Genomic DNA, 16,258 nt, shown 5'->3' with positions numbered 1-16,258 from the left:
GGCCCTCCTGTTCGGTTCTTTTTCTGTTCCTACTAACTTCCGCTCCTGGGCCGTTGGTGTCTTACAGACCAGAGGAATCAACCTCTCCTGCATCCGGACGTGTGTGGTGGTGGCTGAGGAGCGACCCCGCATTGCCCTCCAGCAGTCCTTCTCCAAGCTCTTCAAAGACATTGGGCTGTCCCCTCGGGCTGTGAGCACTACTTTTGGATCAAGAGTCAATGTAGCGATATGTTTACAGGTGACTGTCAGGATATCTTGCTTGATAATGAATGGAAGCGGAGTGTGTGGTGCTCCACAGCAGAGGCTGCAAAGCTAGGCAGCCTGGCAGGAGCCCAGCTCCACTTACTTGCTCTGGGACTGCGGGCTCTTCGTTCGAATTTCACAGTGCCTCATTTTGCTCGTCTGTAGGATGAAGATAATAGAATTGTTCTTCACAGGGTCATTCTGTAGAATCACTGAGTTACTAGGTACACACGCTTGGAGCCACACCCAGCAGATGAGCCCCCATTGAAATGTTTGCTCTAGTAGTTTAATGGTACATGATGATGAACCAAGGTTTTTGAGTCCTGTTTGAATTTTTTTAGTGTCTTACCTTCTGTTTTTCTGTCTCCTCCTTTTTTTTTTTTTTTTTAAACAGAGGAAACACAAATAAAGCCTGTATTCTTTTCTGCAGCCAGATGGCAACTTTGCCATGTTATATTGTTGGTGGGTAAATAATAGAAAAGAACTAAGTTCTGATTTTAGGGAGCTGGGGGGCTAATACAGTAAATATAGGTAGGGACAAGAGAGAGAGTAAAAGAAGCTGGCATACATGGATGGGGACTTTCAGGGCTTCTGTGACTGTGGGCAAAGGACGTTCAGGTAGCATCATGATGATTTAACCTTGGAGCCCCATCACAGGCTCCTTACTGTCTGCTTAGGGCAGTGTTGGTTTTGAAAATCCCGTGGATGCTGGCCTGTCTCATCTGTGCCTTGAGTCCAGGGACGAGAACCCTCCTCAGCCTGGTAACCTTTCGGGGCTGCTCCAGCCCCTGTGACTAGGCCCCTGGCCTCCTCTCCCAGGGGAGGGAGGAAAAGAAACGTGAGGCCAGGAGTCCCTTTCAGGTGCTGACTGCAACCCTGCCTCATCTGGCTGAGGAGAGGGTGAGCTTTCTGACCAGAGTTTGGATTTTTCATGTATATGGCTAAATTATCTATTTCTTGATTTGAGAATGTGAAATATGGAAACACAGTTCATTTACATTTTAAATAAACAATGCACTGATTTCTTTTTCTTTAGGGAACCTCAGGGCCTGATCCAACTACTGTGTATGTAGATCTGAAATCATTGAGGCATGACAGGTACAGTAGATTTATTATGCTCATTCCCTATTTGAGTTTCTAAGCATAAAAAATTCTGAGCCCCAAGAAAGCTGGCTCTCTCCCTCATTCCTTTTGTTTGTATCTTCCAGGGAGGGATGGGAAGAGGAAAGGAATTTGTTTTTATTAATACCTGATAAGATTTATGTTTGTAAGAAGAAAGCTCTAATTCTCAGAGTTGCTGCGCTCTTCTTTAATATTAAAATGTAATACTTAGTTCCTGCCTGTGTAAAACTATTTTGTGACATCTGATATAAAGTGAACTAAAATGGATAGACTCTTTCCTCTGGGAGTTTAAAAATAAAAGATGGAACAGACAAAATAAATGAGGCAGAGTAGGGTTTTTGAAACAACACTTTATCTAAACCCCAGGAATAAAAGCCCTCCTCCTCATCAACTAACAGGGGAATTTTAGCTATGTCCCAAGGTGAGTGCCTGGCCCTAGGGCTCTGGGACCTTTGCCCAGGTCCCACCGACCTTGGCCGTGTTCACTGATGTGCCCCGGGGCACTGACCCAGCCTGCACAGGTAGAGCATCTCTCTAGGACAGTGGTTTTCAGTGGGGAGAATTTGCCCTCCAGAGGACATTTGACGATGTCCATAGACGGTTTTGCTTGTTACAACAAGAGGGTTGCTGCTGACATCTAGTGGGTAGAGGCCTGGGATGTTGATAAACATCCTACAATGCACAGGATAGATAGCCCCTCGTAAAAAATCATAAAAGAACATTATCTGACCCAAAATGTCAGTAGTGCCAAGTTTGAGAAACTCTGCTCTAGCATGAGAAGGAGAGACAAAATAAAGGGCTCGGGAGGGCAGTATATAGCTGTAGTAGATGTGGTGCAGCCAGTGTTTCAAATATATATATATATGTATGTATGTATGTATGTATGTACATATGCATACAGTAAATATTGTTCTTCTCCAGGGTTCGTCTTGTGGAACGGGGTGCCCCCCAGAGTTTGCTTCTCTCAGAGTCTGGAAAGGTAATTTGTTAACCATTGTAAGTTGGTCTACCTGGGAAATGGTTCATTTTATTTGTTTTTATTTTTTTATTTTTTATTTTTTAATTGGTTCCTTTTAAAGAAACTTGAAGCCATGTAACATATGAGTACCCAGGTGGCAAGCCTTATTTGAAATCTGGAGATAATTCAACAATTTCACCTTAGCTAATACTTTCAAATGCATATGGGTACATAGATAAGAATTGTAGATTTGGACTTTCTTAATTTCCACAGATTCTTTTTAAAAATGCAACTGACGTGTTATTCTTATTTGACAAATCAGCAAAATTCAGTGTTCATTATATTCAAGGTGAAGTGAACAGCACTTAGAGCCAATTCTATCTTTATAAATGTTACAGGGAGAAAAATAGGGTGGCAGTGGAGAGGTGTGGTTGAAGATCAGGGAGGGCATGCATGTGTTTAAAGCTGAAAGAGAAACCAAAATGGGGAAGGGCCTAGAGATATATAGAGTGTGTGTCTATGGGGATAAGATTTCTTAGATTAGAATGAGGCTTTAAAATGTTCAAGAAGAGGGGCGCCTGGGTGGCCCGGTTGTTAAGCATCTAACTTCGGCTCAGGTCATGATCCTGGGGTCCTGGGATCGAGTCCCGCATCGGGCTCCCTGCTCGGTGGGGAGTCTGCTTCTCCCTCTGACCCTCCCCCCTCTCATGTGCGCTCTCTCTCTCTCTCTCATTCTCTCTGTCTCAAATAAATAAATAAAATCTTTTAAAAAATATTAAAAAATAAAATAAAATATTCAAGAAGAGACACAGTTACTGTCTTAGTCCCGTTGGGCTGCTATCACAGAATACCATAGACCGGGTGGCTTATAAATAACAGAAGCTTACTTCTCACGGTTCCGGGGGCTGGAAAGTCCAAGATCATGGCACCAGCAGATTCTGGTGAAGAATTTTTGGTTCACAGATGGCCGTCCTATTGCTGTATTCTCACATGGTAGAAGGCCCCTGCTCCTAATACCATCATATCGGGGATTTAGGTAGATTACATACAACATACGAATTTTGGAGAGACACAACCTCAAGTCTGTAGCAGTTGTGAACATTTACTAAGGGTGATAGAACGTCAGCATAAGCTGGCGAGTTTCTCATTCTTTTGCAGAGATAGCAGTGATGCCTCAGAATTCCTTCTAGTAATTCTGAAGGGCATAGGGGAAAATTATACAGAAAAAAGGGGATCCTACCTAACCTATCAAGCAGTAGACCAAGTCCATGGAGCACTTACTCCAGTCCCTCTCTTCCATTTAAACTCCTTGAAGTGGAGTTGGGTTGATCGTCCTACCACGTTGTCAGAGCTCCATCTGCCTCAGCTCGTGCTTGGGCGCTTCAGAAGCTTTTAGTGCAGTGCCTGACCCAGACCAGTGAGAACGGTCTTTTCTCTTCCTTCCTTGAGGTCTCAGATGTATGAGCCTAGATCACCGTTGTAGTGCTTCTCAGCTAACCTCATACTCCGGAAACCCACGATGGAGAAGGAGGTTGAAGGGACAGTGTATGGGTAACCAGAGAAGCCGTGAGCCGTTCTTACGGCCAGCACCTGTTCTTCCTTTTCTCTCCTGAGGGAGATCCCGAGCGTGTGATACCTTTCATGATCCCAGGGGCAGGACCCATTCTCCTGCAAAGCCACCACCGTCCTCTCTTACTCTTCAAGTTCCTCTCACAAGCCCTTGCTGAAGACAGGAGCAGAACCTCTCACACGATCCCTCCCTGCTGCCCTTTCTGCTTTAAGGGGTTTTCCTGCCATCACTCCAGTGAACAGGATAGATCATGAGAAAGGACAGGTCACATTACAGATTCCTACTGTTATGATTCTGGGCTGCAGTTCCTCATCCCTTTGAAGGGAAGGTAGACTGGTTGGTTCCCTGGTTTATTTTTGAGGATGAACCTTATTATACCTCTGGTCTCCACTGAGGACAATGCAGTGAGCACCACATCAGTTAGCTCCTGCCTTTGTGCACTCGCTCGCCTCACTAAAGGAGGGGTGGCAGGTGACTGCATTTCTGAGGGATCGTTAGAGTTGATTGAGTCTTTGTGTTTTCCCTTTGATGCTCAGATTTTACCTGGAGTGAAAGTGGTTATTGTTAATCCCGAGACCAAAGGGCCTGTTGGAGACTCTCATCTTGGAGAGGTATGTATAATTTTTAATCTTTACTCTGAAAAGTTGGCAGTAAAGACTTTAGGGTTCACATTCGAGAAGTCAGTGAAACTGTGGATTTAGCTTTTCCCCCATTGTGAATTTTCATCTTTTTTTTAAAAGAGTTTTAATCTGGGCCTCCTGGGTGGCTCAGTCGTTAAGCATCTGCCTTTTGCTCAGGTCACAATCTCAGGGTCCTGGGATTGAGCCCTGCGTTGGGCTCCCTGCTCGGCGGGGAGCCTGCTTCTCCCTCTCTCTCTGCCTGCCGCTCCCCCTGCCTGTGCGTGCTCGCTCCGTCAAATAAATTTAAAACAAAACAAAAAAAGAGTTTTAATCTTTCTCTGTAAGGCTCAAGACTGAAAAGAGGGAGATTGACACCAGGATGGAGGGAAGATTTCGGCACCCAGACTAGAACTAGTCCCAGATTGGTCCACTGACATTCCCTTAGTTGAAAAGGAAAATGGGCAAATCCTGTTTCCACCTGTTAAGGGGTGGAACTGAAAGGAGCCACAAATACTAAATTTTTTAAATTCATGGAAATTTTATATTCTTATTCTAAAATGTGTCCATCTTTGTATTAGTATCAAGATTTTTTTTTTAAAAGATTTTTAAAAAGACTTAATTTTTCTTACCTCAAATATTTGAGGAGCACTGATGTTTCAGCCCGTAGTTTACCGGGAGCAGAGTTGTAGGTACAGGAGCCAAATGACCTGCGCTCTGCCACTTCCCAGCCTCTAACTATTGAGCGAGTTACTCACTTTCTCTGGGCCTCAGTTTTCTCATCCATAAATAATAATTGCACCCACCTAATTTCACCTAATGAAATTGTGCGACAGTTGGGGTGCCTGGGTGGCTCAGTCATTAAGCATCTGCCTTCGGCTCCGGTAACGATCCTAGGGTCCTGGGATCGAGCCCCCAATCAGGGTCCCTGCTCCGCGGGAAGCCTGCTTCTCCCTCTCCCACTCCTCCTGCTTGTGTTCCCTCTCTCGCCGTGTCTCTCTCTGTCAAATAAATAAAATCTTTAAAAAAGAAAAAGAAATTGTGTGACAGCTAACTACATTAATACCTGTATGTGTAATGCACGTGCAACAGTGACCGTCACGTAACGAGTTTGCAATAAATACTGGTGTTATTACCATTGTTAGCTACTGCTATGCTGACAGTGCGAATTCAAATACCCCGTAGTGTTTTCCTGAGGGCTTTATACAGAAGCACAGAAGTGATCCCTTGATGCATTTGCAGGGCTCTGGAAGGGGCTGAGGAATAAGCCAGGGAGGCGGTGTAGCATCATGGTTAAGAGCATGGGCTCTGCAGCTCCGCAGGCTTGGGCGTGAGTCCTAGTTTCTCCGTCTTAGACGGGTTACTTAACTCCTTGTTTTTTCATCTGTAAAATGGGAATAACAATAGTACAGAACTGTATTGTCACATATGTTGGGATTGATGGGGATAAGACATATAAAGTACTTACGTCTCTGTTTAGCACATGGGAAACACTTGATAAATGTCAACTGCCTTTCTTAGTGTGTTACTGTTGTTACTCTAACAATGAGAGGTAAAAAATAATAATAATCCGTCCAAAGAGAATTGAATTGTTAGAGTTCTATGTCCCTGCTGAAATGTGACCGGTGCCCTTTTCTTGTAGATTTGGGTGAACAGTCCCCACACAGCCAGTGGCTATTACACCATCTATGACAGTGAGACCCTTCAAGCTGATCATTTCAACACTCGCCTCAGCTTTGGGGATGCCGCGCAGACGCTCTGGGCGCGGACAGGATACCTTGGATTTGTCCGCCGGACTGAGCTCACAGCGGCCACTGGAGGTAGCTTCCTCACCAGAGCTTTCCCTTCAGCCTGCTTTGTTTTGCAGCCCGAAGCCCCGGCTCGCCTTCCTCGGCCGGCCTTTGCGTTGTCCAGTGTGTGTGTATTTAGTTATTCCCTGCTGTGATTCTTGGACCCATATATGAATTTATATTCATTTGAAGCAAGACTTTGCCCCATGAGGAGTAACTAGGATGCAGGCACCCGGGGTACCACGTCAGCATCTCTGAACTGTGCGTGAGCATGGCCGGCAGTCATAGAGACGTGTCTGATGCTGACTGTGCCCCTGGCTGACTCCAACCGCTGCACAGGCTCCTAGGATGGGTGTTTCCTCTGTCTAACGGGTGTTAGATATGTGACTGCTGGGCAGGGCTCTGGTGTGAGCGGTCCCCCCCATTACCCTCTGCTCAGTTGACTGTCATCATGGCTTCACTGCTGCCTGACTTCAACTTTTCTTCCTCATGGCATTAATGGCCGTGTTAAAATACCCAGGAGTAGCTGTATCATCACTTCAAGAACAGATACAGGTAACTCACTGGACTTTAAAGGCCTGAATTAGAGCCGAGTCATTTCTCCTAAGCTCCTTGAGTCTGTTCCATAGTGACCAGCGTCCATAGTTTCTCCATGTTTCACGGGGAGGCAGGATAACATACTGGGGAAGAGGGAGGTATCCCTCACCAGGTGCCCTGGTTTTGAAGCCTACTTCTGCCATTTGCTTTGTGACCTTGAGCAATCACTGAGCCTCTCAGTTTCCTACCGGGACAGTGGGAATGATAATGTTTCCTGGCTTATGGGAATGATGTGAGATTACCTGCTGTGTTTCTGTTGTGTTCGTTATTATAGTCTTTATGAGCTCTTCTTATATGGTGGGAATCTGCTGGACCTCCTCATCCTTCTCTCTCCAACAGCTTCTAGCACTCTGTTTTGCTCAATTTTTCAGAAATTTACCCTTTCCTGAAAATACTGTATTCAGTAGACCTAGCAAAATCATCTCTTTCTTCAAAATGCCGTACCTATGTAGACATAAACCACATATGTAGCCTTACGTATGGGGTGTGTGCATGCAATTAAAACAAAAAAGATTTCTGCCATGTTCTAGCTGGATTACAAGCCTATTAATAACCAGGACTAATCTCTCCCTATTCTGTAATCCTACTCCTGAAATCTGGACTCCTTGCAGATGTCTAGGAACGACACATGCTCATTTCTTCTCCCTCTCAAATCCACTCTCCCCGCTCCACCCCTCCCCCAGCTGTCATCTCGCTAATTCCTATTTATCCGTAAAAGCCTAGGCTGGTTTTGGCTTTTCTTTCCCTGAACCCTTGAACTGAGCACGGGGAGTGTCCTCCGCTCGCCTCACACACAACCTCGTGCGCACTCCTAGCACGGGGCTTACCGTGTCACAGTGGAGCACCTGTTGTGTGTCTCTCTCTCCCGCTAGACAGTAAGTGTCTTCAGAGCGGGACTCGTGTTTTGTCATCTTCTCAGCACTGGACACAATTCCTGGGACATAGTAGTAATAATAATCATCATCAGCATAGCTAATTCTTTTTTAGCACTTACAATGTACCAGGCATCATGTTAACTCCCTCACCTGGATTATCTCATGTAATACGCCCAGCAGCCATGTATTGTTCTCCCTGTCTCACAGAGGGGGAAGCAGGACTCGGAGACTTAAGTAATTGGCTCAAGGTTACACAGCTGGCGAGTGGTGGGGTCAAGTGACGTGGCAGGCAGTCTGACCTGGTGCTCTTCACTCCAACATTGTATTGCGCTCATTATGTCTGATGAACCAGATTTCTCTTTTTCTTTCTGTCAGAGCGTCACGATGCATTATATGTGGTGGGAGCTCTGGATGAAACGCTGGAGCTGAGAGGATTACGATACCACCCGATCGATATTGAGACCTCAGTGTCCCGGATCCACAGGAGCATTGCTGAATGGTAAATGCCCCCACACAGAATGGGTTTCCTGCCCCAGCTGTAGTGTAGTGTCAGTTAAAACTGAGCTAAGTCGTCAGCCCTCCCTACCAAATACCCCCTACAGACCTAGAACTCCAAGGGGAGTAAGAAAGCAAATGGACTGGTTCTTTCTTGTCGTGATTTGCCGTCTGCTGTGGCAGAGGAGGCCGTGGAGACGCTAAGACAGGCTCCATGGAACCACCGTGGAGTCGGGTACTGATAGGTTCTTACCGTTGGAAGACGTCTGACCAGCTTGTCTCTAGAAAGTCGGTGCACTGTGGTGGAAAGAACCATGACTTGAAGTTCAAAAGACCCAACTCCGAAGGCCCAGCTCTCCCACATAGGCAGCTTTTCTCATGTAAAATACTTTCTCTGCTATTTCCTAATTATGGGGAAGATCAAATGGGAATGTGCTTCGCAAACTGTCAGATGGTAAGCAGATGAAAAAGGTCCTTATTACCTCCTCCAGCTTCCCTCTCAGTGTAGGAATTCGCTCCACATTATCCCTGATAAAGAAACATCCAGCCTCACACTGACTAAAAATTCCTTAAAATTAAAACTCGATAGTTTTTACCTAGTGGCTTTCATGCTGGATTCTTGACAATACAGAATCCACCCAGTTTTTTTTCTGCATTTTTAATGCAGTACGTCCTTCCCTGGTGGTTGTTTTTTCTTTTCTTTTCTTTTGTTTTTTTAACCCATGCTAAATAGCCACAATTCTTTCCATGGTTGCTCATGCTTTCTAGATGCTCCTTTGTCAGCGTCTTTTTTTTTTTAAGATTTTATTTATTTATTCGACAGAGAACGTGAGAGAGTACAAGCAGGGGGGAGTAGTAGGGAGAGAGAGAGAGAGAGAGAAGCAGGCTTCCCACTGAGCAGGGAGCCTGACGCAGGGCTCGATCCCAGGACCCTGAGATCATAACCTGAGCCGAAGGCAGACAGTTAACCATCTGAGCCACCCAGGTGCCCCTTGTCAGCATCTTCATCTCACTTTGGTCAGAGTCTCTCCCCAGACCCAAACAATGCCCATGAATTATAAGAATAATACAGAGAAGTCAGGTGCCATGGCTACCCTCTAGTTTTAGACCTTTGACTTTTGGGTTTTTTTTAGACCTTTGACTTTTTATGCAACCAAGTATTGTGTACATTTTCTTTTTTAATGATTGGAATCTGTTTTTTATTTTTATTTATTTATTTATTTATTTTTAAAGATTTTATTCATTTATTTGAGAGAGAGAGAATGAGAGATAGAGAGCATGAGAGGGAAGAGGGTCAGAGGGAGAAGCAGACTCCCTGCCGAGCAGGGAGCCCGATGCGGGACTCGATCCCGGGACTCCAGGATCATGACCTGAGCCGAAGGCAGTCGCCTAACCAACTGAGCCACCCAGGCGCCCTTGGAATCTGTTTTTTAAAGCTATTTAACACTTCATATCACAGGTCAGGTCATGCCTTCTAACCCAGCAGTCCCACTCCGCGTAAGGCAACTCTCTACCTTCTGTCACTTTCATGGCCCGATGGGAGAGATACCTGTATGGGGCACTAAGCACAGAGGAGGAGAGGTCCACTCCCTTCCTGTTGGGCTCAGAATATTATCTTTGTCAAAGCTCTTCAGTTGCAAATAATAGAAACTCCCTTCAAAAAAAACTTAAGCAAAAGAGAAAGTTAATGAAAAGAATACCTGGCTACCTCTGAGGTTCCTTAGAGTCTGTCTGGATCTCCAGAAAGGTAGAAGTAAGGGATGGGAAGGCCATCAGGAACCACTGTCCTCTCACTTTCTAGAGCCGTAGGGGCATCCACTTCATTCTTTCTCTCGTCCCGGAAGAGCCATTCTCTGTGCTGCTCTGGATGCCCGGCTACCCCAGAACTTTCACATGTGCTTAGTTCACATGACCAGCTAACAACTTTCAACCCCATTGCCAAACCCCCGAGAGACTGTAGATGGCTCAGCTAATCAGCTGTGATCACAGGGGCAAGGTCATGGCAGACATGGCTGCTAGCCTTCTGGTTGGATCCGAGAGAGAAGACAGTTGTCAGGGAAATTGGGATAAGTCTTGAGCAGATACTATGAAAGATGCCTGGTAAACGTAATGACGATGTTAACTGAATGTCATTGAAATTTCAGTGCCGTGTTCACATGGACCAACTTGCTTGTGGTGGTTGTGGAACTGTGTGGCTCTGAACAGGAAGCCCTCGATCTGGTCCCTTTAGTGACGAACGTGGTCCTGGAAGAGCATTACCTCATTGTTGGCGTCGTGGTGGTGGTGGACCCAGGTGTTATCCCCATCAACTCCAGAGGAGAGAAGCAGAGGATGCACCTCCGTGACAGCTTCCTGGCTGACCAGTTAGACCCCATCTATGTGGCTTATAACATGTAACCAGCCTTGTGGGGATCACAGGGGGGCCATCCTGAAAAACCACAAGGACCAAAGACAGTGACTAGGAGTAAGCTTTCAAATGATGTGAAATAAGCTGAGATGGTTACATTATATCCTTCATCTCATCCTGTGGGATTCTACAATCACAGGACACACAGGAAAGGGGAATCGTACGGTAGCAAATGAAAAAAATGTTAACAGTCCATTAGTCATGAGCTTTGACATAGCGTGAGCAGCACGTTACTAAAGCGATTCCATGCATGTTGCATTTTTTTCATCTGTTGTATATACTTGTATTTTTATCTAATGCTGTTTTAGAATTTTGTAAGGGAGTTTAATGAATTCACATGAAGGGGGTAGTCGGGAGTTCTCCAGTTCCCCGCTCTGTACTGTATTCTGCCGTTTTACCATAGCCGGACTTTCTGCAGGTTTGTTGACGTGGAACTGCTCAGCTTATTTTCTGCTGACCCATAAGCAAATCAAATAACCCACTGAATAGGAGAGTTACTTTATATAATTCTTGAGAGTAAAACATTTTGACCAGTGTTTTAAACGTGTAAATAAGAATATACACAGTTCAGCTAAACAATTGAAGAATTGGCGTGTGTAGTCGTGGCAACTAAAGTAGAAGCATTTCTACTTTGTGAGAATTTCAATATTCTCTTAATGCAGTGTAATTGAATAGGTAACTAAAAAGTGCAAATTGTTTGCAGGTTTCGCTGCACATTGTACTATGTCTCTGTTGGCTGATGTATTTTATAAACGAAAGCTGCCTCTGTTTTTCAAGCTTGCATTCCCAGAATCAGCTTAAGCTTTTAAGAATTCAGCCTGTTTCTACAAGCTGAAAAATCTCAGTTTAAAAATCAAACTGTTATGAAAAGGCTAAGCTTCATTAGATCCCACCCTATCCTAAGAAACCACAAGAACTCACTCCGGCCCCCAGTGTTGAAACTGTGTTTCAGATTTAGAGTGACTACATAAGATTTTAGGATTTCCTCTTTTTCCAGGCCTATTGTCAACTTCGTCTCCAGTTTATCCATATAGCTTCTCTTCGGAAAACTGAAGAGTGTCCTCTGTTCTTCCAGTTCATGAGGGCAGGGATTTTAGGAACAAGAATGACAGGCTGGGAAGGCAGTGGGATCAGCAGTCACGGGAAACCATAAAGGTGACATAACTACAGATCTCAAAACTGACCGATTTGGGTTGCCAAAATAATGAGGCTTATGCTGAAATAGGGGAAGTCTGATGTATGCAAGAAACTCCTTTGAAATAACTGTGGTGCCCAGGCCAAGTGGACTGAGCGTGGGACTGAGTTTGGCCTCTGGCTCGGTTTCCTTTCTTTGGTCTGATTACTTCATGTATTTGAATATAGTTGAATTTTATTATTTTTTTCTTACAGAAATATTTTTAAAAATTAAAAAAAAAAAAAAGAAAAGCTCCAAGTGAACAGAGTTAACTTGTTATATCAGAATGGACCCACTCTGGTCTATTGTGTAAATATTTATTTAGACTATTTTAATAATACATATTATTTACCCCGCTGTAACATCATGTAAACTAAATATGTTTTTAAACAATTTTTAAGACTTGTAATTACCCTGAAAATAAGGTTTATAATGCAAAGCCCAGACGCTTCGTCACTCTCGGGGGCTGCCCTTCAGTCTTGTGGCTCCAAGCCACTTTCTTGCCTCCCTTTTCCATAAGCCTCTTTTCCTCCCAGTTTTTTCTCTGCTGAGGGCAGACCTCAAGACATTTTCCAGTTCCAGATCTCTTTTTTTTACATTTTGGATGAAATTAATTTACACATGATGGGAGAGGTTCTAAGGTGTACAGAAAAAAAGCACTTACATTGGGGCAGGAAATCCCAGTGACTAGCTACGGTTCAGTTTGCAGAAAGAACAGCCTGCTTATTTGGAAAGTAATTGTCTTACAATAGTTTTTAATGATTCACTAAACAAAGTAAGGGATCCTGAGGATTAAATAGTTCTATCTCCATAATCCACGAGTTCTAAGAAAAAAATATAGGCAGAGTCTTATCCTATGGGTTGCTTCGAAAATTCTTACTACACAAGTTAGGGTGTCTGCTAGAAACATAATGTGAGCCACATCGGTCATCTTAAATTTTCTAGTAACCACATTTGCAAAAGTAAAAAGAAACCAGTGAAATTGACTTTAATATCTTTTATTTAACCCAGTATATCAAAAATACTATAATTTCCATGTGGAATCAATATGAAAAGGGATTGAGATATTTTCTTTTTTTCATATTAAATCTTTGAAATCCAGTGTTTATTAAGCACATTTCAGTTCGGACTACCCGTATTTCAAGTTTTCAGTAGCCACATGTGGCTAGTAGCTACCATATTGGGCAGAGGTGATGTGTACTCATTCTTTCAAATTAAGATACTCCATTAATCTCAGAGTATGGTCAACTCCCAGTTACTTAGGGTCTGATTATCTGGGTTTGTAGTTCCTCAGGCCTCTGATTTATCTTTAGTTTTTGCTTTCTACCTTTTGGCTGCTTTCTTGATCTTTTGCGTATTCCCCAAAGCCAGAATATGCTAGTGGAGGAAAGAAAGCTGAGCTATGGCCTCGGGACCTTCTCAGTAACTGTGGTAAAGGATCCTCTGGAAGGAGAAGAGAGTCCAGTCGTTAGCCTGTGGGTGTTTGAGGGGTCGTCTGTAGTTTTAATGCCTAGTCTGTTACAGACTTGGGTAAGAAAACTTTCTCTTGATGACACAGTGCTCTTGCCCTTTCCGCGTTAAGTAGAACCTTTGTGGTAGAATGGACTCTTAGGATAGACCCAAAAGGCCATTACCGATAGAAACAGCCTAGCCAAAGCTCTGGAACACATTCTGTCTGGGTTTTTATTTTATGCCTGTGAAAAAGACGAGATTAATAGCAAGCCCCCATTTCAGTTAAGAGAAATCCTTTCATCTAACAGCTTTTGAACCTCTTTCTGCCTCTCAGCAGAATTGAGGTAGATCAGGAAGGGGCTGCCTCAGGAAAATTCCTAAGCCCAAGGGATTTTTAGAGCTGCACAAGTGTCATCTCCTGCATCAGTGAGACCCTGGGAATGACCGGCATGCTAACGGGCATCGGTGTGAATCCACAGCCTTTATTTACTTGCTGCCTCAGAAAGGGGGCCCGGTCCAGACCACCGCCACCATCAAGCCCTTTCCTCACGGAAGTTGTGCTGCCTCGGGCTGTTTAGGGACCATTGCCTGTCTGTTGGTAATATAAGTGTGTCTCCTTTCTTTAGTCCCTGGGCAGTGCTTGCTTAATGCTTTTGTTGAATCAACAAAGGGCCTGAGGCCTTAGGTTTTTTTGTTAAGGTCTCCGCCCCAGGCATGGTGCTCAATATCTTGGCCAAATAAATTACTTTCCTTGAATATCCAGCAATCTTTTAGACTAAAGCAATGAGGAGTTATCACCTCACCCTCAAACTCCAACATGACTTATGCCTTAGTGTTGTTTTTGTTGTCTGCTTTGATGTAAAAGCAAGAGTATTTGGAGCAAGAAGCTGCAGTACTCCAAATACACAATAGGCCTTTTCTTTATCATTCATAAAACATTTCTGGTCTAGGTATATGTAGATGGGCCATGTTATTTGTCCACAGGAAGAGTGTGTAAAGATATAAGAATAATTTTTTAGTCCTAAATGATGTTTTGTTTACTTTCTGTCAAGATATTTACCAGTGTCAAATTCAGACTATAGTACTGTGTAATTATGTATAAAGTTTTTTTATTTATTTGAAATTAGACTAGATATACATTTTTAAATTTAACATCTGGCTGGACAGTGTTCTATTAACTCATTTGAATGTGTTTCCTTTGTCTTGTGTTAATAAATATTGATGCCTGATTGTGTTTAATGCTTCACACATTGGGAAGATTGATAAATTGGAACTGATAAATTTTAAATTTAACCTCAGATGGTAAGAAAGACCTAAAGATAGCTAGAGTGGTCTAAGGAAAATGAACACGGAGATCCAAAGTTACAGTAAATCTGTGCTGTAACAGGAAGACAAATCAAGGAACACAAGAGGATCATTTTGAAAACTAAGAAGCCTTTGTCAGGAACAATTAAAGTTTAGGTTTCCTCCTAGCCACGTGGCATGTGGTAGTTTTAAATTATGAATCATAGATTATTTTTTTTAAGATTTTATTTATTTATTTATTTATTTATTTATTTGAGAGAGAGAGACAGAGAAACAGCATGAGAGGGGATAGGGTCAGAGGGAGAAGCAGGCTCCCTGCTGAGCCGGGAGCCCGATGTGGGACTCGATCCCAGGACTCCGGGATCATGACCTGGGCCGAAGGCAGTCGCTTAACCACTGAGCCACCCAGGCGCTCCATAAATTTTATTTTTTTTCTAATCTGTGGTTGGACTGGATTTCAGCCTTCACTACAGTGATGTCATTTGTTCTTCATGTCTTGGTTTGAACTTAATGCAAGCCCATCAAATTGTGCATGTTCTCCAACACTAAAACCGGTCCTTGAACTATTACTGTCCAACCTATTTAGGCAGCTGAGAACATTTTTTTCACCTAACATACATTTATTGAATGTCTACCCATTAGGCCCAAGACACTGCAACAGAACTGAAGCTAAAGAGAGAAAATTAAGTCACTGCTTGCAAGGAGATCCAGGAAAACAGTACAGTATATTAAGGGTTATGAGTAGGGGTGGACAGTGGCAGCAGGTAGGACAGGCACCCAATCCAATGATGAGAGGGAATAATGACTACTTGCTGGAGGAGGTGACATCAGAACTGAGTTGTGTTTTTAAAGATTTTATTTATCTGAGAGAGAGCACGAGCCGGCGAGGGACAGAGGGAGAGGGAGAGGGAGAAGCAGACTCCCCGCTGAGCAGGGGGCCCCATGTGCGACTCGATCCCAGGACCCTGGGATCATGACCTGAGCCGGAGGCAGACGCTTAACTGACTGAGCCACCCAGGTGCCCCTGAACTGAGTTTTAAAGGATGAGACAGCCAGATATAGCAACAAGGGGAAAGGCAGCGTTGGATTTTCTGTGAACTACCATTCGTTATTAGGATGGAGGGTTTGAAGAGAGAAAAGTTAAAGCTACTCATCTATGGAGGCTTGAGCCAAGCACAGATCACCAAGGGCCTTGTGTATCTTGCTAGGAATTTTGGACTTTTATCCAGAGGACTAAAGAGAGCCAATGAGAGGTTTAGAGCAAGGGAATGACATACTCAAATTTGCAACCTAGGAAATTATGCTGGTGGTATAGGAAATGGATTGGTGTCAGCAGGGAAAGTGATAAAACCCAAGGCAGGGAGACTAGTTAGAAGGCCTTTGCAGAAACTGCAGGAATAGAGCAAGAACACTTCAACCAAGGCAGTAACAGGATGGAGACGAGGCAGTGCATGCAAACTTGGGAGACGGTAAGATTTCAATGACTGGATATTCAGGCTAAGGAAGGAGGAATCCAGAATAACTCCTTGGGGAGTTAGGTAGATGTGGGGTCATTTACCAAGGTAGGGAACAAAAGAAGAGGAACAGAGTGGGAAAAAAAATGGTACGTTCCATTTTGGTCATGTTCATTTGAGGTGCAATGGCACATGCAAG

General features: G+C 43.9%; 1 protein-coding gene across 4 annotated transcripts in view; it reads left to right on the top strand.

Annotated features, from left to right (window-relative positions):
* Positions 1-14,529, top strand: part of DIP2B (disco interacting protein 2 homolog B) — a 216,606-nt gene extending 202,077 nt beyond the window's left edge. For all 4 annotated transcript variants that reach the window (XM_025883266.1, XM_025883264.1, XM_025883265.1 and 1 more), the window contains 7 exons: positions 68-238; positions 1,280-1,341; positions 2,287-2,344; positions 4,430-4,504; positions 6,153-6,330; positions 8,148-8,271; positions 10,412-14,529. In XM_025883266.1, the coding sequence (XP_025739051.1) occupies positions 68-238; positions 1,280-1,341; positions 2,287-2,344; positions 4,430-4,504; positions 6,153-6,330; positions 8,148-8,271; positions 10,412-10,664 (921 nt within the window). In that variant the 3' untranslated portion in view covers positions 10,665-14,529. The remainder of the gene's footprint in view (positions 1-67; positions 239-1,279; positions 1,342-2,286; positions 2,345-4,429; positions 4,505-6,152; positions 6,331-8,147; positions 8,272-10,411) is intronic.
* Positions 14,530-16,258: the final 1,729 nt, after the last annotated feature.

This window comes from Callorhinus ursinus, unplaced genomic scaffold (genome assembly GCF_003265705.2).
Source record: "Callorhinus ursinus isolate GAN/ISIS: 27379988/994484 unplaced genomic scaffold, GSC_fseal_2.0 scaffold44, whole genome shotgun sequence".
Lineage (NCBI taxonomy): Eukaryota > Metazoa > Chordata > Mammalia > Carnivora > Otariidae > Callorhinus > Callorhinus ursinus.
Note: the sequence above shows the minus strand (reverse complement) of the source record. Positions and strands in the feature narration are given on the sequence as shown.